Below are 25025 nucleotides of genomic sequence, written 5' to 3'. Positions count from 1 at the left end.
ATGCACCACAAACTGTTGAGGTGTTCCAAAGAGGTTCGTATACCATTGATTCAAGATAAAGGAAAGATTCTTCAGATTAAATACTATACCAATGATTTCAGACTAAATACTATTACCATTATTTCAATCTTTTCAGTCCTTCCTCAAACTCTTGAACCAAGTGTTGCACGCTAGTGGACATGTATGGTAAGACTCTACAAGGAATAACCACTACAGATTTCTCATATTTTACAAGTATAAGTAGTATCTTATTCAAATGGGTTGTTGGCTTTTGGAGCTCACTCACAAGCTAACAAATGGTGCATTCATTAACTCTCTAGGAGATCCCATCCATGAAGAGTTAAATAGGTTGTGCGCTGCATGTGACTGATCAGATTTGTGTATACCTCATCAAGTGATTGAATTGGACACAAGGAGTTTGATCATAATCCACTCTCTAAGACAAAAAGGAACTGACTTGAGCCGTACATTCTATCGTTCTAGATACTTAAGGATCCTCTGGTTGTTTTTTCTATACTTCCCTATTACAAGGATAAATTATTTCAATTGATAATTTTTTTTGGGTTGAATAAAGAACAAAGAAGCCCAGAAGAGGAAGAATATACAAGGCACAAGGACCAAAGAAACGCAAAAGAAAAGTCGATCCAACAATAGGGGTGAGGGAGGAACCAAGAATTTACAATAAGCCGGTTTCTAGGGGACTCTACACTTAATATGATGGGGATTCCTAGATCCCACAATTAAACAATATCTTCATTTAAGTACTCAATCCACTGAATATGATGCAAAACACACATTTGTTACACTTTTTTTTTTTTTTTTTTGGGTGGGGGGTAGGGAGGGGGAGGATTGTAACCCAGCAGAAGTTTCTTTTCCACATAACCCCAAGAAGCTGGAGAGTGGAAACCTTTGGCTTTTTCTTTTATTTTCGTCGCTTGAAGTGTGTGCTCTCCAGAACCTGTGTGAAGATGCTTGCAGCTTTCAACATCATTCAAGCGAATCACTTAATATAATCAAATAAATGATTCCTAAAAACTTGCATTTCAACCTGGCAATGTCTGCAGCCTTATATGCTTGTATTTCTGCTCTCTGTTGAAGCATCTAGCACTCTCCGTAAAACCTTTGGATAAGAGGAGCTTCAATGCATCAACCCCTTCTTGCAAAGCAGTGTCAATTCGTGAACGGGCCCCTGCATTTGATTTTTGGAGCAAAAAAGCCTTGGGATCCATTTGCCCTGGAGGTCTTCCGATACCAATTCTTAGCCGACCAAACTCCCTATTCCCTCGAAAATGATAGATTACACTCTTCAGCCCATTATGACTTCCATGTCCTCCATTGGGTTGTAGACGAAGCACTCCACAGGGCAAATCCATGTCATCCAAACACACCATCACACGATTCAGTGGTAGCTTAAAATATGCTGCAAGTGGTCCAGTGGATTCACCACTCAAATTCATGTATGTCTGCGGCTTTGCAAGGAGAACCGGCACATTGCCAACGTAACCTTGTCCAAAGAGGGCTTTGCACTGAACCTTATCCATCAAAATACCTTGTGATTCTGCAAACGCATCGATCATCTCAAACCCTACATTGTGCCTTGTTCCTTGGTATTTCTCACCAGGGTTCCCTAGGCCGATAAAGAGCCATGGTCGAGGAGAAGCAGTGCAAAACCAACGCCTTGAAACCTTTCCAAGCATCTTCTTCTATTCTTCTCATGATCTCTCATATCAACCTCTTTTCTCCTCTCACAGAAACCAGACCGTTTGAACTTTGAATTACCATTGCCACTAACATTGGGGCACGGCTTAGATTTGGTCGGATGATACTATGATGGCGCCTGTCTATTTTTAACAACTCAACTCAACTCAACTTAAGACAATAATGCGCTCGTAGTGCAAGTGGTGGCTACTGGCTGCCAGAGGTCTAATAATGTATGACTCCCTGCATTTGTTACACTCCAATTCAGCATTAGAAATAAAATAAAACTATGATCCTTCTATAAACAAATGGTCACATAAATAATTGGATAAAACTACACTTCACTATGCCTAGTGATGCATACCCCTTTTTCACTACCTACCACATGGAAGTACATGGGCAGATCCACATGATGAAAGTGAAACAACCATCTCATATTTCTGCAGCTCAAATGATGGAAGGTTTTCTTGCACCATCCACAATTTTCTAACAAGAAAAATAATGCACTTTTAAGATGATATCCTAACAAATGGGGGTAGAGACAACATTTGGCAAAACAAATTTAGTCACTCAAGGTATATATATCTTTTTGTAAAAGTAGTCATTATACATCTTTTTATCATTGTAGGCTTAATATCGCTTTAATAATATTTCAGTTGCAGAGAAAGGTTAACAATATTCTTTTACCTTCCAATATGGAAAAATGTTTCATCAAAACAAAAATGCATTCCCTTTTCTATATAATTAACCAGAAAGCATGTTATACACACAATCAAACACAAGCAATTAGTTAATATGTATTAGAATCCAAAGGATGTGTGGCGCACCCCTGCGGAGAGGAAAAAGAGCAAAGAGCCTAGCACCTAAGATAGGAATCTCGGTCGAAAAAGACGCCAGCCAGATTAGAGCAGATTCAAACAAAAAAAAAAAAAAAAAAAAAAACTCCAGCAGACAAAAGGAGATCTAGAGAACAAGCGACGATCGAAACTAAACTAAGAAAAAACAGAGAGAAACCTAGATCTACTTACCTGAAGGTCGAAACCCCTCGTGGGAGGGGAAACTAAAAAAAAAAACGACTCAAAACTCACAGCGATAGACTGGAAAACTTAAATGAAGCAAAGAGCAAAGTTATCCTCTCAAGTATGTTTTAAGAATCCAACCTCTACCCAACACTTGAGAAGATAAAAAGTGCATTTAAGAGGATGAAAATCCGGAGATGAAACTGATCTGCCATGCTTAAATAGATTGATCCGAAGAAACAGAAGGGCAAACAGTGATTCTCCAAAGTAGAGGGACTGACCATATAGCCAGTGAACATAATGCACACATAGAAGGAGAACAGCGACAAGGGTTACCTGAGCCAACGGCAGGAAGATAGTATCCCACACTTGAGAGGGTACCACTGCTACCAGCTTGCGTGGTTGAAATGTTCGTAACTGATAGACAACCTGAGAATATTGGCATGCATTAGTAGAAGATCCGAAAACTAAGACCAAAATCCACACCCTTTTGAGTTTTGCCCCCTTTTTCACCTCAGAAGAGAGAAGAGTGATCCCGTGTAATAGAGATCAAGGGTTGCAGCGGCAAGAGATAGCCCCCAACCCCCATGGACTCCACGAGTGTGTTGGATTTTTTTTGTTTTCATTTTTTAGGATATATGGCACTTAGTGTACCTAATGTTTTGATATATTGTAGCTAAAGTACCTAATGTTTCACATATTGTATTTGAGATACCTAAATCAGGTTATAATTAACCTAGTGCCTGCTTGATAACCTTACTGCTGTTTCTGTGCTGAAACTGTGCTGAGAAACAGCAGAACAGATTTTTCCGTTTCTGTGCTGAGAAACCGCTTTTGACCCGCTTGGTAAACCTGTTCTGGAAACGTTTCCAGAAGACAAACCTTCTCTATTCTTCTCACAGTGTCTTCCCAATTTGGCCACCTTGGATTTTCCATCAGTGTCAAACCTTCTCTATTCTTCTCTTATCTTATTCATCACAGGGTACTAGAGTGGTTGTGAGCATTGATCCTAATCAAGTTTTGCTATTATATTCTTTTTGGAATACTGTTTCAACAATAACCAGAATGATTTCTGGTTCTGATCATGTATAAGGAGTCAAATCAGTTCTGGTTCTCCTTACTTGTACCAACTTGATGGATGCTTTAGTTCCCTTGTTACTTTAATTATCAAATCCCAGATTGTTGGAGTATGTTGCGCATATTAAGGCTTGTGTTATGTGAAGCTCTTCCCGGTTGGGAAAAGGGTGAGTTGATTATTTGAGCTGAGTTGAGTAGTATCTGAAGGTCTTCCTATTCTCTTTGGTAGCACTGCAGTAGCTGTTAAACCATGTAGAATCAATCACATACAATTGTATATGGCTTCTGCGGAATTATACCTGTCTGTGCTGTGGAGCTTGTTATCAAGTGATTACAGTATGCTGCTAGTGAGGTTGTATGCTTAAGCAGTAACTAGTAAGTGTATTGCAATTAAATGAAGAGTACTGCCAGTAATTATTGAGTACAAATCTGTGGTCAACTGTTAAAGATATTGAGGATGTACATAATGCGGATGAACATATTCTAACAGGTTTATTGGTGAATTCCTTCCCCCTTTCTACTTTTTTTCCCCATCCAATTAATATTATATTATATGCAACAAACCCCCTCCCTGAAAAAAAAAAGCATTGAAGGAAAGTTTTTAGAAACAAACTCACACAAATAATGCATAGAACAAAGCTTCTTTCAGGAAAAAAAATCAGATTAATGCAAAAGGATCCTTATAAAACCCAGAAAGAGAAAAATTAATCCAGCACGGTACTACTAATGTAAGTATGGTGACAGACTAGATTCAATACTGGTTTTTACTACAGGAGAAATTAAGAAAATCACACCTCGTGACTCTCCGAAAGGCTTTCAACAGCATCAATGAATGCCTTTCTATACCCATAGACGAATCCAACCAAACCACATCAAGGACAAAGAGAACAACTCCTAAGATTCCAGCAAAGTAAAGCCAAGAAGAGATCTTTTGGCTGCCGACATCGAACACAGCTGAATCCTCACCGACTAGAAGCTCATCAGAGACTGGATTCTCAGAGGTTCCTACGAGAATCTTATTTGATAAGCGAAAGGAATATAGGGAAATTTTAGGGCTTTTCGTCTTGGGTATAACGAACTTAGAACTTCTTATGGATTTTGAATGGGTAAAGCTTGAGGTCTGTCTGAAGATGAGGTTTTTGCCATTACGATGGTGGGAGAAGAAGGGAAGGTTCAAGAGGAGAAGTGTAGACGCCATTAACGAATGCAGTTAGAAAGAAAGAAAGAGGATTAATTTGCTTTCCAATTTAAAAGGCATTACCCGTTGCAGTGAGAGGATTTGGAGGGAGACAAAGAGCTCCTCATTTGAAGCCGTGGTTCTTAAGGTTTCCCTGAACCAGATCTCATCCATGGAGAGAGCGAGTGAGAGATAGAGAGAAGAGGTAGAGTGAGAGAAAGAGAGGGTTTCCATAAGGGTTAGAACTTACCTCCAAGGTTGAGTTGCAAGTTGAAGAAGAGGCGTTGCACAGCTTCCTCCCAAACCGTCCAGTGTGAGGAGACGGGTGTGTAACATGAAGAGTGGTGTTTTTATCGAGCACACTATTGTATTTTTCAGCCCAAAAACAACAAAACATGTATACATGTTCTGTTCTGTCAAAAGTCTTCCAGGGAACATAAATTTTGATATATGTTTCCAAAAACACTCACAAAAAACACTTCGTTATCAAGCGGTTTTTGGGTGTTTTTCCGTTTCTCAGAATGAAAAAACACCAGAAACTGTTTCTCGTAAGGTTATCAAGCGGGCTCCTAATGGGACCCACATCATCGTCCCTCCTTCTTCTGCAACCCCATTAGACCCACACTCCCTAATGCAACCCAACCCCACCTGCCCCTACCGCTCCACTGCAACCCAACCCCACCACAACACCCCACCCTCCTCGTCTCACCCACTCCTTGAGCACTGCAGATAGTCAACATCCGTTGCAGCTGAATCTCATGCTTTCCTCGGTTTCGTCTTCAACTCCTCCCTCATTCATGCTTAAGAAGAACTCCTGGAATGAGGCGTTCGCGTTTTCAGTTACTCTAATGTTTATCCATTAATGCTTGCTATTTCACTCCTTCGTTTTCATTTGTCAGTCTTTTGTTTCAATTTTTTCCTTGTATGCATGTTAAATCCGTTTAATACTTCCGTTTTGCAATCTTAGATCTAGTGTGGCACATGTGATTTTCTCCTTTGTGTTCTCACAATGACACAGATCTCTGCATTCAACTCCCATTCAGTAATTGGCTTTTCTAGTCTTCAATCTTAATTTTAACAAATTCTAGATAAAAAGGTAGAGAGGAAAAATGTTTGTATGAATCTTGATGGACTCGAACCATCATCGCCTAGGAACAAACCCAGGTGCTCTTTCGTTTGAGCTAAAGACTCACCTATCTACATAAACATGGAAATAGGGGATGGAGAACAAAAGAAGCATCATTGTTTGACCAATATGGGTTTTAAGCTCAAATATGTATGACTAAAGCAAACTATCAGATCAGAATCAGATGGGTAGATTCTGTAATATGACAGAATTCAGTTGAGATTAGGATTCATGTTCTAAAATCCAATGTTGCAGAATTAGTTGATAGGGTTAAGTAATATGAAACAACTAATCATGGATAAAACAGTAGGAGAAATTCAGCAGTAGTAGGGGAATAACAATCTGAAATTAACCCTTGAAATCAGAGACCAAACTGAAGTTTTCAAGATATCACAATAGTAAAGGATTCTAGATTTGATGGGATTTGAAAACATTCAACATGAGGAGGGGTACAGATAAATAAGACTCATAAAAACATTTGAAGTCAAGGTAAACATATCCAGAATATAGAAACTGGAATAGAAACAGAGTATGGTAGACTAGATAACAAAATTCAGAAATAAAGAACTAGAACACCAACGCGTTGCCAGCACTGATAGGTTTAGATTCACAGTAAAATAGAACTACTCCATATTGAGAGAGAGAGAGAGAGAGAAATCCACTAAGCCAATCCCAATGTACCAGCATTATTTCGAGAGTAGAAAACTGTGAGCTACAAACGTACATATACAAATAGCAAGTGTTTCAAGGATCCATGTAACCATACTCAACAATTCTTTAAAATATGATGGACATTACAAGGTTTAAGAAGAGTAATAAATATATCCAGAGGATTAAAGAGAAGAAGGGTGGGGGGGAGCTAAGAATTTGCAATGCCTCTGTTGGTTCACTTATCACAATAAAACTCAAGTTGTAGGGTTTGATAGAACTTAAATTTCAAATTTGGAACACCTCACAAGATGTCAACAAGAAACTATCATTAACAGAGAGAGAGAGAGAGAGATAACCGGAATATGCAAAAAACACAGAACAGACCCTCACATTTACACACACACACAAACAGAGAGAGAGATCGAGTTTGTGTGAGAGAAAGAGAGAGAGAACCGGAATATGTGGCAAAACCCTCACATTTACACACACACACAAACAGAGAGAAAGAGAGATAACACAGAGAGAACTGTAAATCTGTCAAAATAAAAAAATGAAAACTTACATTGTCGTTTCCCAGATGCTTGAACCAAGAAGGGTTTGGAGCTCTGCTACTCAAATCGTTCCCAGATGCAGATCTGGGTATTTCGTCAGAGGAAGAAGAGAGCAGATTTCTGCAACACACAAAGCGGGAAGAAGAAGAGAGGTTCGAGGTTCGCCAGAGGAAGAAGAGAAGGACCAAGCAGAGCTGATTTCTGCTACGCACAAAGCGAGAGGAAGAAGAAACCAGGGTTTCTGGAAGAATAGGGTTTTGTTGGTGCAAACCGAGCTGGGCCAGGTCAGTTTTGGTTTGTCTGACCGGTCCGGCTTGGTTTGCCGGCTTCAACCGCTTGTGACCCTCAAAATTTGAAAATTTCAAAAGTAGCCGTTAGATACACAGCTTCACACGTGTCCTGTACAGAAAGCAGGGCCGGACGATGGCCGCTACTATGGAGGCCGTAGAAGATCCGAATCTTTCCCCAAATCGAATTTGGATCATCTACGGGCTTGCCTGATCGTAGCAATCATAGGAGCATCCTAATGAGGCGCGGGGCAATGACCGCCTTACCCCTCCTCGAACACCTTGCTCGGGATGATCCTGATCCCCCGAAATCCCGAATCATTATCACCTCCAATTGTTGCCTACTCCAATTCCCTCCAATTCCCTCACATAGGAGCGGAAAATGACCACTTATCCCCTGCTCGAACACACTGCCCAAGGTGGGGTAGGGTGGTCATTTCTGCTCCTATGTGAAGGATTGGAAAGAATTGGAGCGGGCAGCGAATTGGAGGTGATAAAAATTCCGAAATCCCCCCTTCCTAAAAAAAAAGAGTTATTTCCAAATGTCCCCTAAAAATGGCCAAATTTACAGTTGCCCCCTTGAACTTTCACTAATTCCACGTGCACCCCTGCTTTCCAAACTAAATACCACTATAGTCCTTGCCGTTAGACAGAGACGTTATGTTATAATGGATCCCAATTTTTGAACTTCGATGGACCATTCTACCCCTTGGATAGGGTAAAATAACCAAAATGACCTTATCTGAGGAAAAAAAAAAAAAAAAAACCTGCAACTCATCTTCCCCAAATCGTTTAGGGTTTGGGGAAGATGAGTTCTTGAATCAGTTCCCCCATGTTTTGTAACTTTGCCCCACCCTTGAGCTGTTCAACGTCTCTCTCTCTCTCTCCTTCACAGATTAAAACAGAAAAATCGAGCACAGGTAAATTAAATGAAGAAATGTTGAGAGTGACCACTGCACTGTGTTCTATTTCAATGAGTTTTGGGAGGCCATCAATGGTACATTTCTTAGTCTAGGATACAAATCATCTTAATCCAATGATTCCAGCCTGTATTTAATTATTATGTCTATTAGATGTTCCCGAGAAAAAATATTTAGTGTCCTAATAAATGAAACCACTGAATGAATGGTAAAAAAAATCATCTCACATTGCCAATTTTCGGATGAAATAATGTTGAAGGTGGAGAATTAAATGGGATGTCCTGATCCTCTGATATATATCTGTTTACTTGCCAAATTCACTAGCAATCCTGGGTCATTTTTTTGTCTTCAGGCAATTTATGAATTAATTCACAAGGTGTTTCACTATGACCTTACTGGACGTGGCCATTTCATTTTCAATTTTCAGGTTGACATACTATTTAAGAAACATACCAATAGAAGAGCATTAGTCTGTGGTACTACCTACAGACTTACTTGTGTTATGATACTAATAGAAATTGCGACCCCAAAACTATTCATAATTAAGATTCCATATTTGCAACTGTTCCCAAATTTTCAGTTTTTCGGTTTTTTTTTTTTAAGAACTCTAACAAATTTTTGAATCTAACTTTCTTAGTAGTGGGTTTTATTTATGAATTATTTTGGAAAGCAAGGGAGGTACGCATAAATTCTCAAAACTCACGGGTGAATCTGTAATTAAGTCTTGCCTCAGGAGAAATACGTGTAAATTATCCTATGATATATTATACAACAAAATGTGAGTGATATTTAAATTTACCAATATATATAGTGTTGCGTGTGAAAACCTCCGGTACTTGGTTCGCCCGTGGATGAACCTGCAAAAACCAAGCAATGAGCGCAAGAGGGCCGGTGTGGCTCCGGCCTAGGACTCTCCGATGCTCAAGTCAGGTCTCCAACGCGACAGCATAACTGCCTAGTAAAAAGCCAGATGAGGAATAGTGTTCCATACCTGGGTATTTATAGAGTAAGGAGGAGATGAGACGGTTGGAAGAGTCCTAGTATGGTAGGAGTCCTTCTTTCGGAAGGTTCTCTCGCGTGGAGCGGAGTGGAGAGTTATTTTTGGGTCGGACTCTTATTAAGGTAAGAGTCCATGTAGAGTGTGATTCCGTGTTGCGCTGGGATCGTGGCTCGGTCCTTATCCCATGATTCTCGGATGTCCGACGTGGCCCTGGAGATCCCCGGTGGGGTGCTATGAGAGCCTCAATGGAGGAGGGCTCGGCCTACGAGGTCGGCCCGTGGGGTCGGCAATGGAGGTCGGCCCGGAGGAGGTCTTGGCCGCGAGCTCGGCTAGGAGTCTATGGCTGACCCGTATAATCTCGGCCTCGGCCACCGGCCACTCGCTCAAACCAGGCTTTGTCGGGTGACTTATCGGAGATGGGGTCGGCCCAATTTCCGCTCGGCCCAACTCGGTTCTGATCGAGGTCGGGTCGGCCACGTGGCGCCTCCGATAGGTGGGGTGTTTTATGCCTCATCACAGCCCCCCACTCATCGGTGTCGGCTCGGCGTTGATGAGTGAAGTTTCCTGGCGCTTGTATGGAAGATTCTTGCGGTTGGGCGAGATTATTTATTGCGCAGATTTGACGTTGCACGATCCGACGGTTGGGTGTCCGTGCCACCTCGCAGAGTCATTATGGTGGCTCGGGAATTCAAACGCCCTTTGATCCGGGCCGTTGGATCATGCCGAGCTCGTCGGCCGTTGGATCAGTAAAACCCAAGGATTATAAATAGGCGACTCCTAACTATTCTGTCACGCCCCCATCCCGTTTGAGGAATAAACTAATGATAAAGGGGTGACTAGGACGACACGTGTCGTCCCATAAGACTACCGTAATCACGATTTGCGTGTCCCAACGCACGCCTTAGTCTAAAAGAACATACCATAAGATTCGAGTACAAAAGGCAAGGAATATTCCATTTCCAACGATCATAAAATAAGCGGAAGCGTTTGTAGTAATTACCTCATGTTCATACGGTTAAAAGATACATAAATAGTTTGGATGGATATCCCGAATGACCATAGCATAACTACCCCAAAACAAGTATAGCAATAAATGTTTATACAAGGCACGCCCCAAAAGACAAAAGAAGGGAACACGTCCCATGTATCAATACGACCCGTAGGCGCCGTCACAAGGACACCCATCACCGTGCTCCTCGGTCCACGGCCTCGTGGTCCTCTATACCGATATCATCGTACTCCGAGGCCTGAACCTCGAGTCCTGCAAAATAAGCATCTCCTGTAGCCTCACCTAAAAAGGTGTGCACAAGAGGGGTTAGCTCCACCGAGCCAGAGAGAGAAAAGGGGATGCACAATCACACAATCACAAATAGTCCATGATGCATGCCATTACTAATTCATTTACCACCTAACACACAATGCTAAGTCAATGGGTATATGCTACCGCAATAATTCGGGAAGACACTGTGGATCCTTCCATTCTCACCACAATGCAACCTCAATTATTACCATGGAGCCCGCGCGGTCGTAGTCATCACCACCCGCAGGCAGACCCCGATAACCATTACTACCCGGCATGGCCTCTCTAACTCTCCACAGCAAAGGTGCTCGCTACCCAACACCTAAACCCCCGTTGGTAAGGGTCGTAGCATAGGAATCGAGCCTAACCACGATATACTACATGAATCCTATCGTGTTGAGAGGTACATCCGGGTGTGTCAACGTCCCATTCCATCTAACACCCGGTACCACAACACGGCGCATACAGACAAGAATGAGATGCAATATACAATTCCACGTAATTCGGGGTTCCGGTGCCAGATTTCCCGCACTCGTAACCCAACACAGTCCATATCATCCTAATCAATTATCATCATCAAATAAGAATAAATGCAAGTATGCAATCATGCTTGAATGATAATGTCATAATATAATTCATAAATGCATGAATAAACAATAGTAAACAAGCTCAAACAATACCCAAACCCACTCACCGTTTACTTGAATTAGGAATTTGATTAAGTGTAACGATTCCCGCACGAGATCACCCCCAGCACAAGTGTTGGCGCCACGAAAGTGAATAAGAGTATGAGAGAGTGTAGGAGAGGCCTCAATGAAAAGCCCCGCAGTTTGCATAAGCCATAGGCCTTGAAAACCATGTCTGAGGCAACGCTCGACTCAAGAGCTTGCCTCCGACCTTGCCTCCGACCCTTCTCGCAGCTCGCACCACATCGGAGGCAACATCGGAGGCACACAGACTTGCCTCCGATGCAACCCAAGTGCGATTTCAAGGTCTTAAAAGCCCGGGTTGTCCCATTTGGTTCTCTAAGCCTCAAGGGACTAGGGAGGGGGTGTCTTGGAGTCTATTTGGGTCTTAGAAACACCCAACACCTAAAGATCTAAGGGGGTTTAAAGGAGCCAACAACTCCGAGTCCGATTTGGGGTTCCTAGGTGGTTGGAACCTTAGGTCGAGAGACCTAGCTTGGAGATCCCAAGGGATGTAGGGAAAGTAGGATAGCATCCTACAAGGGGAAACCAAACATGGTTCAAGCTACCCCTTTGGGTTTCAAAGGAAAAAACCCCAACTTGGGGCTGCAACCAACGAACCACCCAAGCTCAAACGAGCAAGGGGAGGAGAGAAAAAGGGGGAAAAGGGCACTTGGCTCACCTGGTTTGAGGTACACTCGAGGTGCCCTCTTTAAAGCTCCAAACTCAGCAGCCGTTTCCTTCTTCTTCTTTCCTTCCTTCTCCTTGCTAGCCCTCTCTCCTCATAACTCCCTTCTCAAGCACGGTTAGGTTAGGTTAGGTAGAAATGAGCCAAGACTAATGAATAGTCCTACCCACCTCTCTCTTATAGAAAACCACTATTAATGGTCTATAAGGATAAGGCCTCATAAGTGCACCCTAGGGTCTATTTGGGTAGGGTCAAACATGGCAGGGTACCAATAGCACCTTAGCCACGTGGTCTCACTCACAAGGGTCCTTGTCGCAGCATTGGATGCAAGGTCGGAGGCAGCCAGAACCTTGCATCCGATGCGAGTAGGAAGGTGGTTCCCACCATAAGGGTCGGGCCTTTGGGCCACACTTCGAGGGCTTTGAGGGGGCAAGAACACACAACAAAAATTTGGTCAACCACTTACCCGTCACGTCAAGGTGCAACCTCGTGATCCCAAAGAGTTTTCCCACCGCGACGCTAAGTTCGTCACCAAGTGAAGTGTCTAAGTAGGGCGATACGGGTGTGCCCGATACTCCTCACTCTTGGGACTGGTACTTGGAGGGTAGTCGATGAAGTCACCGTCGATGAATTTTCCCCACTCCCGATTGAGGAATCTTTCCTCGACCGCAAACCCGTGTCGGTTAACAATCTTGTAGCTTGGTTTGACCACCATTGTGAACAGCTCACCGCATACATGGCAAGACCTCTACACGTCACAAGGATAAAAGAAAGAAAAATATTAGGGTACCGGGTGCGGGTATAACAATTCATTCTTCATTGCTTTAAGTTATTGACTTCTCGGCAAGTTTGGAACCGTCAACTCAGTAGATCTCGTCGTTTGCTTGCTCGTGATCGACTCGGCGAAGCTTCGTTCGTGATCGACTCGGCCATCGTTTTGTTCCCGCCGCTCTTCTTCAACCGGTAAGTCTTCTCCGCCCGATGTCGCTTGGTAGTAGTCCTATGGGCGAATCGCCGCCAGTATGGCAGAGGGCGCTAGTCCGAGCCGAGAACTCCCACTCGCTCTCCCACCATAGACTGTTGGGCTCGACCTCGACGAGCCCGATGTAGTGGAGCTTCGTCGGCCGAGGTGGCCGAGCCCCCGTTACCCATGGAGTTTGACCACGCGGCCCAATCCACGCCCGCAGACCGGCCGAGAACTCCGGGTCGTCCCTCATCCGATGAGGAATCAAGTGAGGGAGATTCGTCCGAGATGGGGGTTGGCTCAGAAGCTCTGCCTACCGACGCCCGAGCCCGAGGAAGGCAAGATGTCGGCACTGCTTCGAGCACGATCACGGAGGCCGACCTCGACTATCCGAGGACGACCCACGCCATCCCCGAGGACATTCAGCTCCGAGTTCCTAATCCCGGGAGATGGCCTCGCTTCATCGTGCCCGGCGAGGTGGCTCTGTACGAGACGCCCTTCAAGTATGCATTTCGGCCTCCTCTCACTGGTGGACCGATCTTGGACCACTTCCACTGTCTCTCTGGTCACCGTGCCGAACTCTTGGCTGGCCGTGTACGGCTTCTACGCCCTATTCTACGAGATGGGCCGAGGTGCGAGCGTGGCGCTTTTCTCTCGCTCTTCTTCCCAAGAAGTCTCCCGAGAAGGGGTGGTATTACTCGCCGCCGATCGTGAAGAGTGCGGCTCTAGGCGGTCACAATTCTCGGTCGCACGCCGACCTTCAACAAGTATTGGAAGCCCCGTTTTTCTTTTGCTTCCATTCCCAACAGCCCTCTCCGAACCGAGTGGAAGGAGATGAATCTGAACTATGTCAATAGAGTACTACCCTCGACCGAGAACGAGATGACCTCGCTCGACCTGATTCTCAGCCGTCCGCCCTTCGATGTTCTCCACTTCGTGACGAGGGGTTTCTTCGAGTTGGCATATGACCCTGGTAGGAATCCTTGCCGAGCTTATCTCACTTGTCCGAGCCACCCCTTTACTTAGTTTTCTTTTCCTTTTCTGACTTGTTTTTATGTTTTCGGTTTCTCTTGCGGTGGTCGGCCAAATTCCTCCAATGGACACCGGCTCAAGGCCGAGATTATCGCGGATAGGAAGAAGAAGAATGCCGAGAAGAGACCTTGGGGGAGTCCTCCAAGGCCTCCAAGGGCAAGGGGTGATGCCGGGACCATCGGACGCGGTGGTCGATCCGGAGGCCGAGAAGAACACGGGTCAAGCCGGGTCTCCGAGGAAGGGGAAAGGGAAAAGGCGAGAGGAGCCCGCCGAGAGACATCAAACGCCAAAAGCTCTCAGTAAACCCGACGAGTGGCAGCCTTTCGCCGTGGCTTCTCCCACCAACATCTCCCGATACATCCTCGGGAGGGCTTGGCCAACAACGTCCCGTGAGGCCGACCGGCACCTCTTCCCCGGGACTCGGCCTTGACGCGGCCGCTCACGCCAAGGAATGGCTGGATGCAGGTCGGCTCCCGGCCGACAAGGAGAAGCTCGAGGCTCCGTCCGAGCCTGAGCTCCTCTCCACCCTATTTCAAGACTTCAATATGGTAAGTTTCCGTCGGCTCTTGCATATGATCCGATGTGTGTAGTTTATCCCGATTTTTGTTCTCATGCTTTTTTGTAGGGGTTCGCCAAAGCAAGGAGACCATGCTCCGCTTGAGCGGCTCTGACCGAGAACTATTCCTTGACGTCCAAAGGTGCAAGAAGGCTTATCGGACGCCCAGGATGCGCTTCGAGGCGTCAGGAGACCCAAGAGAAGCTCACCACTCCGAGGCCGAAGTGGAGAGCTCTCAGCCGAGGTGGTCAGCAGAGAGAAAGGTCCGGAGCTCGCAGGGCTCGGCTCGCCGAGGTGAAGGAGAAGGCCAAGGAAGATCTGGCCACGGCTCGAGCGCGGCATGGCCGACTATCTCCAATCGGAGAGTACGCCGATATCTCGCCATGAGATCGGAAGCCTCCTTCGCCGAAGGTTTTGAAGCAGTGCCGAGCCGAGCTTTTGGCCGAGATCAAGGCGCAGACCCTCGATCTCAATCTCTCCCGCTTGACGATGATGCGACTACTTTTGCGGGGAGATGGGAGATGAGGAGGGAGCCGAGGTCACCCAAGCTCACCCCTTGAGGCACTGCTCCGCCGACGTCTTCCTCTGGGAGTTGGACCCCAAGACCCGCGCGAGCCCAATACCGTGGACGCTTAGGGCGCCTCCAAGTCCCATGCCGAGGAGACGGAGATGTAATTTTTTTTTTTATTTGTGTGTGTGGGCCGAGCTGCCCTTTTGTAACCGTGCCGATCACGGCTTACAATGAATAAAACAACTTATTTTTGCCGAATTTGTCTAAGTATTTGAACTCGGCGCCCTCAAAGATTCTTTTCCTTAGCGTATTCTATTTTGTTTGTGGCCAAGTGCCGAAGTCGTTTCACTAACCGAGCTTAGGAACTCGCTCTTTTTATCCATGCCCAACGTTGTCGGCGGTTTCGGCCATGCAATGCCCGGAGGTCAATGTGATCTTCGCTTTGGTTGGTTAATTCGCTTTCCCTTCATCCGATTGGAGAGGCTATCATATAAGCGGACGCGTGGCCGAATATCCTTCTTGGCCGAGCCTAATGCCTTGGCTTGGTTTTTGTACTTTGTTAGGCTCGGCCAAATAGGGATGTCGGCCCTTAAGAGGTCGGCCATGTCTATGTGGACAGGTCTTACGACTTCGGCTGCCGACCTATGAGGGTCGGTCTTTGATGTCGGCCTGGTCTATGAGGACCGGTCTTATGGCTTGGCCGTCGACCTATGAGGGTCGATCTTTGATGTCGGCCTGGTCTATGAGGACCGGTCTTATGACTTGGCTCGACCTATGAGGGTCGGTCTTTGATGTCGGCCTGGCTCCATGAGGACGGTCTTATGACTTGGCTGCCGACCTATGAGGGTCGGTCTTTGATGTCGGCCTGGTCTATGAGGACCGGTCTTACAATTTCGACTTGGGAGCTTGCCAATACGTTGAGTGTTGGAGAAAAGACTTTATTGAATCAAATGTCGGAATCAAGCCGAATACAGGCATGCTCAATTATTGAAAAACTTTTTCAAATTTTCCGAGTTCCAAGGTCTCGGACCTTCTGCCCCCTGAGTCCATGAAGCGATATGTGCCAGGCGAATTTGCTTGGAGACTATGTATGGCCTTCCCAATTTGGTGCTAATTTTCCTTGTTGCCTCGGCGGATGCGCTGAGTTTTCTCGAGAACAAGGTCCCCTTGACGAAAATGCCGCTCTTGACTCTTGAATCATAGTAGCTTGCCGTCTTCGCTGGTACGCCGCGTTTGAGTAGGGCATTTTCTCGACTTCATCGAGGAAGTCCGGATTGGCTCTCACCCATCTTCATAGGTCTTCTCATCGAAGTTGAGCACTCGGTATGATGAAGCCATAACTTCAACCGTGCGAGGGCTTGGTCCCATAAGCGAGGCGAAATGGACTCTCCCGTTTGGAGTTCTTACATCGTCCGATTTGCCCATAGGACGCTTGGGAGTTCTTCCACCCATCTCCCCTTGGCCTCATCCAACCTCCTCTTAATGCCGGCAAGTAATGTTCAGTTGGACACTTCTACTTGTCCATTTGCTTGTGGATGAGCTACCGAGATGGGTCGAAAGTCAATGTGGAAGTGCTCGCACTTCTCGGAATGCCGGTTGTTGAATTGCGCGCCATTATCGGTGATGAGAACTTTCGTAGCCCGAACCGGTAGATGACCTTATCTCGGAAAAATTTTTCCATGTTCTTCTCGATGGTGGCAAGGGGCTCGGTCTCGACCCACTTGGTGAAGTAATCGATCGCCACTACTACGTATTTTCTCGTTTTCCGATGCCGGTGAAATCTCCGAGAATGTCCATTCCCACATAGTGAATGGGATTGGGCTCGCATTGAGGTTAATTTTGTTGCTGGTCGGCTTGGGATTGGCGCGAACAGTTGGCACTTCTCACACGTCTTCACGTATTTCATGGCCTCTTCTTGCATTCTTGGCCAATAGAATCCTTGCCGAAGTATCTTGTATGCAAGAGCTCGGCCCCATGTGACTCCCGCATATTCCCTCATGCACCTCGGCTTAATGCATACTCGGCCCCTTCGGTCCTAGACATCGGAGAAGAGGGGCCGAGATTGCCCTTTGTAGAGTACTCCGCCGATCATTGAGTACTTGAAAGATCGGATCTTGACCTTCCTTGCTTCGCCCTCTGCCTCCCGGGAGCAGTCATTCTCCAAGTAGTTGACAATGGGGTCCAACCAGGTCGGCCCATCCTCTTCAATGTGCTTTATGCTTTCTTCTTGTAAGGATGGCTTCTCCAATATTTCTATGTATACCGACCGGCTCGGATATTGAGGTCGGCCTCGCCAACCTCGATAAGGAGTCCGCCGCGCATTCTCTTTTCTCGGTATTCGAGTCATCTCAAAGTGTTCAAGCTCGGAGATCGATCTCGGCCTGACCTGCATGCTATCATCCTTTCGTCTTTTGCCTCGTAGTCTCCGTTGACCTGGTTGACCACGAGTTGGGAGTCTCCTCGCACCTTCAACCGCTTTATGCCCATAGCTTTGTTGACTCGAAGTCCAAATAGAAGGGCTTCATACTCACCTCGTTGTTTGAGGCGGAAACTTGAACCTTAGGGCATATTGGACCGTAAAGCCTTCGGGGCTTACAAGTATTAGGCCGGCCCCGCTTCCTCCGAATTGCTTGAGCCGTCAACATTCATGGTCCAAATCGGGTCGGCCGTAGCCCCGACCTCCTCGATCGTCTTTTCTTTTCCAACCTCATGTTCGCCCCGTGCATTCGCAATGAAGTCGGCCAGGGCTTGTCCTTTTATCGCCGCCCTGGCCGATAAGCTTATATCGTATTCACTTAGCTCAACCGCCCAGAAATCAGCCGTCCCAAACGCCGGGTTTGTGTAATATCTTTTTGAGTGGCTGGTCGGTCGGCATTCACGATCGGATGAGCTGGAAGACAGCCTTAGTTTCCTTGTAGCCGTGATTAGAGCGAATGCTACTTTCTTGAACCCGGAGTACCTTGTCTCAAGATCAACAAGTACGTATTGATATAGTATATCGGCCTTTGAGTTCGACTCTCTTCCTCGATCAACACCGCACCGACCGCCACGGGAGTGGCGGCTAAGTAGACTTGAAGCTCCTCTTTCTGGTTCAGCTCGGCCGAGAAGAAGCGGTTCTCCAAATATTTCTTCACCTCTTCAAAAGCTTCTTGGCATTCGGATGACCAGATAAAATCTTTTGGGTTCCGTATATTCTTTAGGGCCTTAAAGAACGGTAGGCACTTGCCGCCCGATCTCGACATGAATCTCGCTAACGCCGCCACACGTCCGTTTAGCCTTTGTACTTCTCTGACGTCCTTGGAGGACTCATCTCTTGGATGGCTCGATTTTTGCCGGATTGGCTTCGATGCCTCCGATAGAGACCATGAAGCCGAGGAACTTTCCCGAGGTTACGCCCGAATGCACACTTGGCGGATTCAGCTTCATCCGGTTCTTCCTTAATACGCCGAAGGCTTCTTCCAGTCACCAAGTGGTGCTCACCTTCAAACTTTTCACCAACATGTCGTCCACGAGACTTCCATGTTCTTTCCGACTGGCGGGAATATATAGTTCACGAGGCGCTGTATGTCGCTTCCGCTGCGTTCTTCAATCCGAACGGCATGACCTTGTAGCGTAAATTTCTTGGTCGGCCTGGAAGGCCGTGGTACGACTCGCCCTCCTCATGCATCATGATTTGGTTGTAGCCGAGTACGCGCCCATGAAACTCAAGATCTCGTGACTGTGGGCGCGATCAAGAGGTCGATCCGAGGTAGTGGGTACTCATCTTTTGGGCAGCCTTGTTGAGGCTGGGTGTAGTCGACACACATTCTCCACTTCCCGCTCGGTTTAGGGACCATGACGACGTTAGCCAACCAGGTCGGGATTTTCTCTTCTTGATGAATCCCGATCGGTGAAGCTTCTCCACCTCTTCTTTGATTGCGCTTTGTCGATCAAGTGTGTAGTTCCTTCTCTTCTGTCGGATTGGTTTTCGACCCGGATCCACATGGAGTCGGTGCTCACTATATGTCCGGGTATGCTCGACATGTCACGTCGACCGCGGCGACATCGGCGTTCGCTCTTAAGAAAACTCGAGCCGCCTCCTTTGATCTTCATTTAGTAGTGATCCGAGCCGGACCACCTTGGCTGGGTCATCTTCGCCGAGATGAAGTGGGGTCAGGTCTTCCACGGTCGCCTCTCTTCTCTCGATAAGCTCATCCCGCTGATCTTCGGGAGATGTACGACGCACATGGCCATTCCTCGAACATTACCCTTGTTTTGCTTGACGAAAGTAGCGTAGCACTCGTGCCTTCTTTTGGTCTCCTCGACCTCGCCGACACCGTTCTTGGTGGGGAACTTCATCTTCAAGTGAGTCGGGAGATGATGGCTTGAGGGCGGTCAATAAAGGACGGCCGAGTATGGCGTTGAAAGCCACTACCGACCGTACTCACCATGAATTTGACTTGGATCGTCGCCGCACGAGCTTGCCCAATTGTGACTAGTAGATCGATCGAGCCCTTGATGGTCGCGCGCTCCCGAGAACCCGTGAAGCGAGGTGCCTTCGGGCTTAAGCGCTCGTCGTCGGCCAATTGTCCGTACGCTCAGGACATAAGGTCCACGATGCGCCATCGACTAATACACGGTACGGGTCTGTTTCGCAATTTCTACCGCACCACTAAAGCATCGTCATGAGGTAAACTTATACCTTCGAGGTCAGCTTCCGTGAAGGAGATCATCACCGCGGCTTGAGTTTCTTGGCGGGCCTCTCGCTACTCCGACGAAGCGAGCGCTTGCCTTAGCCTTTCGAGTACTCTCTTGCCCGGCCCTCCGAGGATAGTGTATATGGGGGCTCCTTGTCATTGCTCGGCCCGACCCCGTCCCTCCTTCTTCTCGACTGACCTTGTCATCATCTCTTTCAACTCGCTGCTTTTCGGCCCTAGCCTCGCTCTTCTTTGATCTCGGTCATCGTGCCGCCACCTCCACGATCTTCTCGGCCTCCTTTGACATATCGCTTCAAGTGGCCCGCTTTCATCAGCTCTTTCGATTTCTCTTTTCAGCCGATAACAATCTTCGTGTCGTGACCGATGTCCTTGTGGAATTGGCAATATTTGTTGGGATTCCGAGGTGACCCCGCTTGCATCGGTGGGTCGACTGGATGTACCCCATCTTGTATTTGCATCAAGATCTCCTTGCGAGATGCATTCAATGGCGTGTAGTCGGGGCCCGAGCTCGATCCGACTCGGCTCGGCGATCCGTCCTGGCCTTTTGTCTTCTTCTTGTCGTCTGTTGTCGGCCTTTTCTTGTGTGCGACCTTCGTTGCCCTTCCGGCTTGGAGGACCTCGACCATATTTGCGAACTCGTTGCACCTCTCAAAGAGCTCGGCCAGGTTTCTTGTCGGCTGGGCCAAGTCCTTGATAAGGTCCATGTCGGCCAATCCGTTGCTCATAGCCGTATGGGCCGTGGCCTCATCCAAATCCTTGATATCTAAGGATTCCTTGTTGAAGCGGAGACGAATGCTCGGATCGACTCGTCGGCCTTTGCTTCACGCCGAGGAGGTTGACCGTGGTCTTCTTATGTTTCATACTACTCGAAGCGCGACAAAGGCTCGACAGAGTTGAGCGAAGCTTTTATGGAATTCGGCGGCAACCAGGAAAACCATGAGGTCGCCGCGCCTTTGAGGGATGCAGGGAAGGCTCGGCAAGAAACGATCTCGGCCTCCGCACATGGTCATCATCGCATTAAAGTAGTTGATGTGATCGTTCGGTCTCGTCCCGTCATACCGGTCGAACGGGGAGGTTTGAAATCGTGGTAGCGGCGCGGCCATGATCTCGGGAGGATAAGGGTGACGCCCGACCAAAGAGTAGGCGTCCGGGTCGCCTGCTTTTCAACCCCTCCACTCGCCGCCAAGTCTCGTAGCCGCTTCTCCAGCCTAGGTTTCGTGCTCGGCCAACCGGCTCCTCGGCCCGGGCCGATAGAATCGGCATCCCGCTGTAGTCGGCCATTCCGGTCAGGCTCGGTCCTCACCACCCTTCCTTGTTCTTTTTCTTCTTGGAAGTTGGACCCCTGGGCTCCCCTTGCTCTTCTCGGGAGGTGAGCTCGACCCCGGGGAGTATGACGCGATCCTTCTCCTTATCTCGGCGCGCGCCTTTCAATTGGGTCTTTTCCTTGTTCTCGAATCTCCTGGCTTCATCCTCTCCGATCCGTCCAGAAAATACCGACCTCCTCCGCTACCGAGCCGGCCGGTTCAATTTCCCGCCTGCTTCGCGGGCTTTGGCGATGTTCTTGTTCACCTCGCCGAGCGCCTCTCGGGCGCGGAGGTGGAGTCTTCGATGAGACGGGTGCGAGGACGCAGCCCGACTCGGCTCGGCCTACGCCGGCCGCCATTTTGCCGCAGTTTCTTTCAACAGAACCGCAGTTGAGGGGCGCGCCAACGGCCGGCCCATCGCCCGCCTCCGGCCATCCGGGTTCATGAAGGCGCGCAGATCTCGTTGGTGTGGAGCATCTCAGCTGCAAATCCATAACTCGCCGATTATTTGCCGGGCTTCGGGTCCAAACTCTCCGGCAAGGGTGGCGGTGCAGGTAGGACATTCCGGTCCAAACTTGGCTCGGCCTCGCACTCCGGCCAGCCGCGGGCGTGGTTAGTGCACCTCCCCATTCCCGCCTTCGGAGGGGGAATGGTGCCCGTGATGGCTGCGCACCACCCGCCCTAGGGGTCTTCTTTATCCCCGCCGAGAGGCTTCGGGGCGGTGATCGTCTCGTCGGCACAACGGGTTGCGGCTCCTCTGCGGGAAGTAGAGCCATGCTGCCTCGACCTCGTATGCACCATTATTATTGTTCGGGAATTGGCGTAAACGACGATGCTTGCCGATGTCGCTCCCACGCACGGCGCCAAATCATTGCGTGTGAAAACCTCCGTACTTGGTTCGCCCGTGGATGAACCTGCAAAAACCAAGCAATGAGCGCAAGAGGGCCGGTGTGGCTCCGGCCTAGGACTCTCCGATGCTCAAGTCAGGTCTCCAACGCGACAACAGAATCGCCTAGTACAAAGCCGATGAGGAATAGTGCTCCATACCGGGTATTTATAGAGTAAGGAGGAGATGAGACGGTTGGAAGAGTCCTAGTATGGTGGGAGTCCTTCTTTCGGAAGGTTCTCTCGCGTGGAGCGGAGTGGAGAGTTATTTTTGAGGTCGGACTCTTATTAAGGTAAGAGTCCATGTAGAGTGTGATTCCGTGTTGCGCTGGGATCGTGGCTCGGTCCTTATCCCATGATTCTCGGGATGTGCCGACGTGGCCGAGATCCTCGGTGGGGTGCTATGAGAGCCTCAATGGAGGAGGGCTCGGCCTACGAGGTCGGCCCGTGGGGTCGGCAATGGAGGTCGGCCCGGAGGAGGTCTCGGCCGCGAGCTCGGCTAGGAGTCTATGGCCGACCGTATAATCTCGGCCTCGCCCACCGGCCACTCGCTCAAACCAGGCTTTGTCGTGACTTATCGGAGATGGGGTCGGCCCAATTTCCCGCTCGGCCCAACTCGGTTCTCGGACCGAGGTCGGGTCGGCCACGTGGCAGCCTCTGAGAGGTAGGGTGTTTTATGCCTCATCATATAGTATATCAATATATATTTTACAATATCACTTAAAACAGGGTCGGGTTGGGCTGGCCCGGGCTTAGCCCGAGGCCTCAACTTTGACCCGACCCGACCCTAACTCAGGGTAAAAAATTTTCAACCCTAACTCGTCCTCAGGGCCAGATATCTTAGCCCCGGGCTCTGGGCGGGCTAGGGCAGTTCCCAAATTGTGGAATTTTGTTTATTTATTTAATGATTTGCTAAGTCAATGGCATCTTTATATTCTGGCAATTTATGCGAAGGTTTGGCTTTTTTAGTATTTAAAAAGCAAATTATTATTATTATTAATTATTATCATAAAAATCTATTAGTGTATGAACAAATGATATGTCCATTTCTTTCTGATAATTGGATAGAGAAGACTTGGTATAAGCTTACAACGTGTCAAATTTTAAAAAGTCTAATTCAATCAAATACTCTTTTGTATTCCCATGTATGTATACATATTCTACACATTATCGTTCACTCTCTCGATTATGAATAGGAACCGACAATATTTAGATTAAAATGAGAATGGATGATTTAGATTTGTCTTGTGATTTTCTTTATTTCAAGGGAATTAAAAGAAAAGAAAAACTAAAAAGGATAAACTTCAAGTTCTAAGGTGGGCCCATGATTTTATACCAAATGAAAAAATATTTTTTTCTATTTTATTTTATTTTACTTCCGGGTGGGTTTTTTGGTTCAAACAAATGAAGCGTAAAAGAAATCCTTAGAAGGGTGGTTTTATAAAGAAAAGGATAAAGATTGCATATTACATGCTTCTTCCAAACGGAACTGATACAAAACATGCTTACCCTAATCCCTTCCTCTCAACCAATAAATATGATACAAAATAATTCACATTTAATCATATGATACAAAATAACTCACATGGATAAAATAACTACCCTAATTATTAATACTTTACAAAGAAAAAGAGAGAGAAAGCATGGAACATGAGATGCATGCATGAGGATCCAAATCCTCTATGGCGCGTTGTCCGTAGCAGCCTGTGTGGCACAGACTAAGCCGCACGTACAATGACCGTTTTACCCTTGATCAAACGCCTTGTCTAAGTGGGGGGTAAGGCGATCATTGTGCGTGCGGCCCAGTCTCCACCGCACAGACCACTACGGGCAGTTGTGCCGTAGACGATCTGAATTGCATGTATAATCCTAATAAAACATTCTAGCCTTCCCCTCAATCTTGGCACGAGTAAGTCCAATGCAGGCGTCAATGAAATCTTCATCGATAAAATCCTCCGACAAGATTTGTAATCGATCTTCATAACCATTACTGAAGCATTGAGAAATGAAAAGCCTTCCATAGGGATGAATCCTCGACGTAACTGGCTTGACACATACAATTGGAGGGTTATTGACTTGCGGTGTTACTGTGTTCTCAACCCTATAAAAGAAATTTCTTTTTAAAGCCGGTGGTTGATCACTCAAATACTTCATATTGCTTTGGAATTTAGTCCATGGCAAATCAGTGTTAATCCAGTTATCCTTCAAGTAAGCTGAGCTCCACAGTGGATCACCGGACTTGGGTGGAGGTGATTTGCTTGGTTTCCAAACACAAATAACCCGCTTGGGCAGCACCTCCGCCACCGTCTTCTCAAACACCTGGTCATCCTGGTAGATCAAGAACTCGTTGAGTTGATCAACTAAGTACTTGTCAAATTCGGGTGGATCTTGATGGCCGAACTCCGTGCGTATCTCGAGAATTACAATCTCTGATGTAGTCTCAGAGAGGAACTTCTTGATGTCGTTGAGGACTATTTCAATGGAATAAGTTAGGAGAATTCCATGGCAGACTCGCCGATTCTCTTGAACTCGGATGTCAAAGACACGGGTTCCCATTACGAGTTGTTCGTAGATGGATAAGGATTGGCACTGAGCAAAGGGACGAGAGATGAATGGAATGCCAATGTTGTTGGTTCCTGAATCATGGGTTCCTGGCCAAATGATTTCGTTTATTTGGATTTTTTGAGGGTCAAGACTTGACATCCAATTCTTTCTATCAGGAGAATGGTAATCTGAACCAGGGAATGAATTGCCTGCTTTCTGTTGGAGATCAGCAAGAATTTTCTTCTCGGAAATTACAGCTTTTTTGTGTTGGATCAGTTGGGAGATCTCTGAACCCATTCTCATCAAATAAGAGAGGAAGAAGAAGAAGAAGGTTTAATCTCTTGTTAATCTT

The 25025-nt window shown here is 47.0% G+C and overlaps 2 protein-coding genes across 2 annotated transcripts; both read right to left on the bottom strand.

The window, feature by feature from the left end:
• Window positions 1-914: 914 nt before the first annotated feature.
• Window positions 915-1780, bottom strand: LOC122653572 (peptidyl-tRNA hydrolase, mitochondrial-like). Its single transcript, XM_043847443.1, has one exon. It carries the CDS (start codon window positions 1695-1697, stop codon window positions 1044-1046), a length of 654 nt encoding a protein of 217 aa, XP_043703378.1. The 5' UTR covers window positions 1698-1780; the 3' UTR covers window positions 915-1043.
• A 22218-nt stretch (window positions 1781-23998) lies between these two features.
• Window positions 23999-24989, bottom strand: LOC122654981. The gene has a single exon (XM_043849235.1). It carries the CDS (start codon window positions 24974-24976, stop codon window positions 23999-24001), a length of 978 nt encoding a protein of 325 aa, XP_043705170.1. The 5' UTR covers window positions 24977-24989.
• Between the last annotated feature and the right edge of the window lie 36 nt (window positions 24990-25025).

Source organism: Telopea speciosissima, chromosome 3, assembly GCF_018873765.1.
Source record: "Telopea speciosissima isolate NSW1024214 ecotype Mountain lineage chromosome 3, Tspe_v1, whole genome shotgun sequence".
Lineage (NCBI taxonomy): Eukaryota > Viridiplantae > Streptophyta > Magnoliopsida > Proteales > Proteaceae > Telopea > Telopea speciosissima.
Note: the sequence above shows the minus strand (reverse complement) of the source record. Positions and strands in the feature narration are given on the sequence as shown.

Bases quoted from the DNA above. Each gene is read 5' to 3' on its own strand.
- LOC122653572 (XM_043847443.1), bottom strand. From the start codon at position 1,697: ATGCTTGGAAAGGTTTCAAGGCGTTGGTTTTGCACTGCTTCTCCTCGA.
- LOC122654981 (XM_043849235.1), bottom strand. From the start codon at position 24,976: ATGAGAATGGGTTCAGAGATCTCCCAACTGATCCAACACAAAAAAGCT.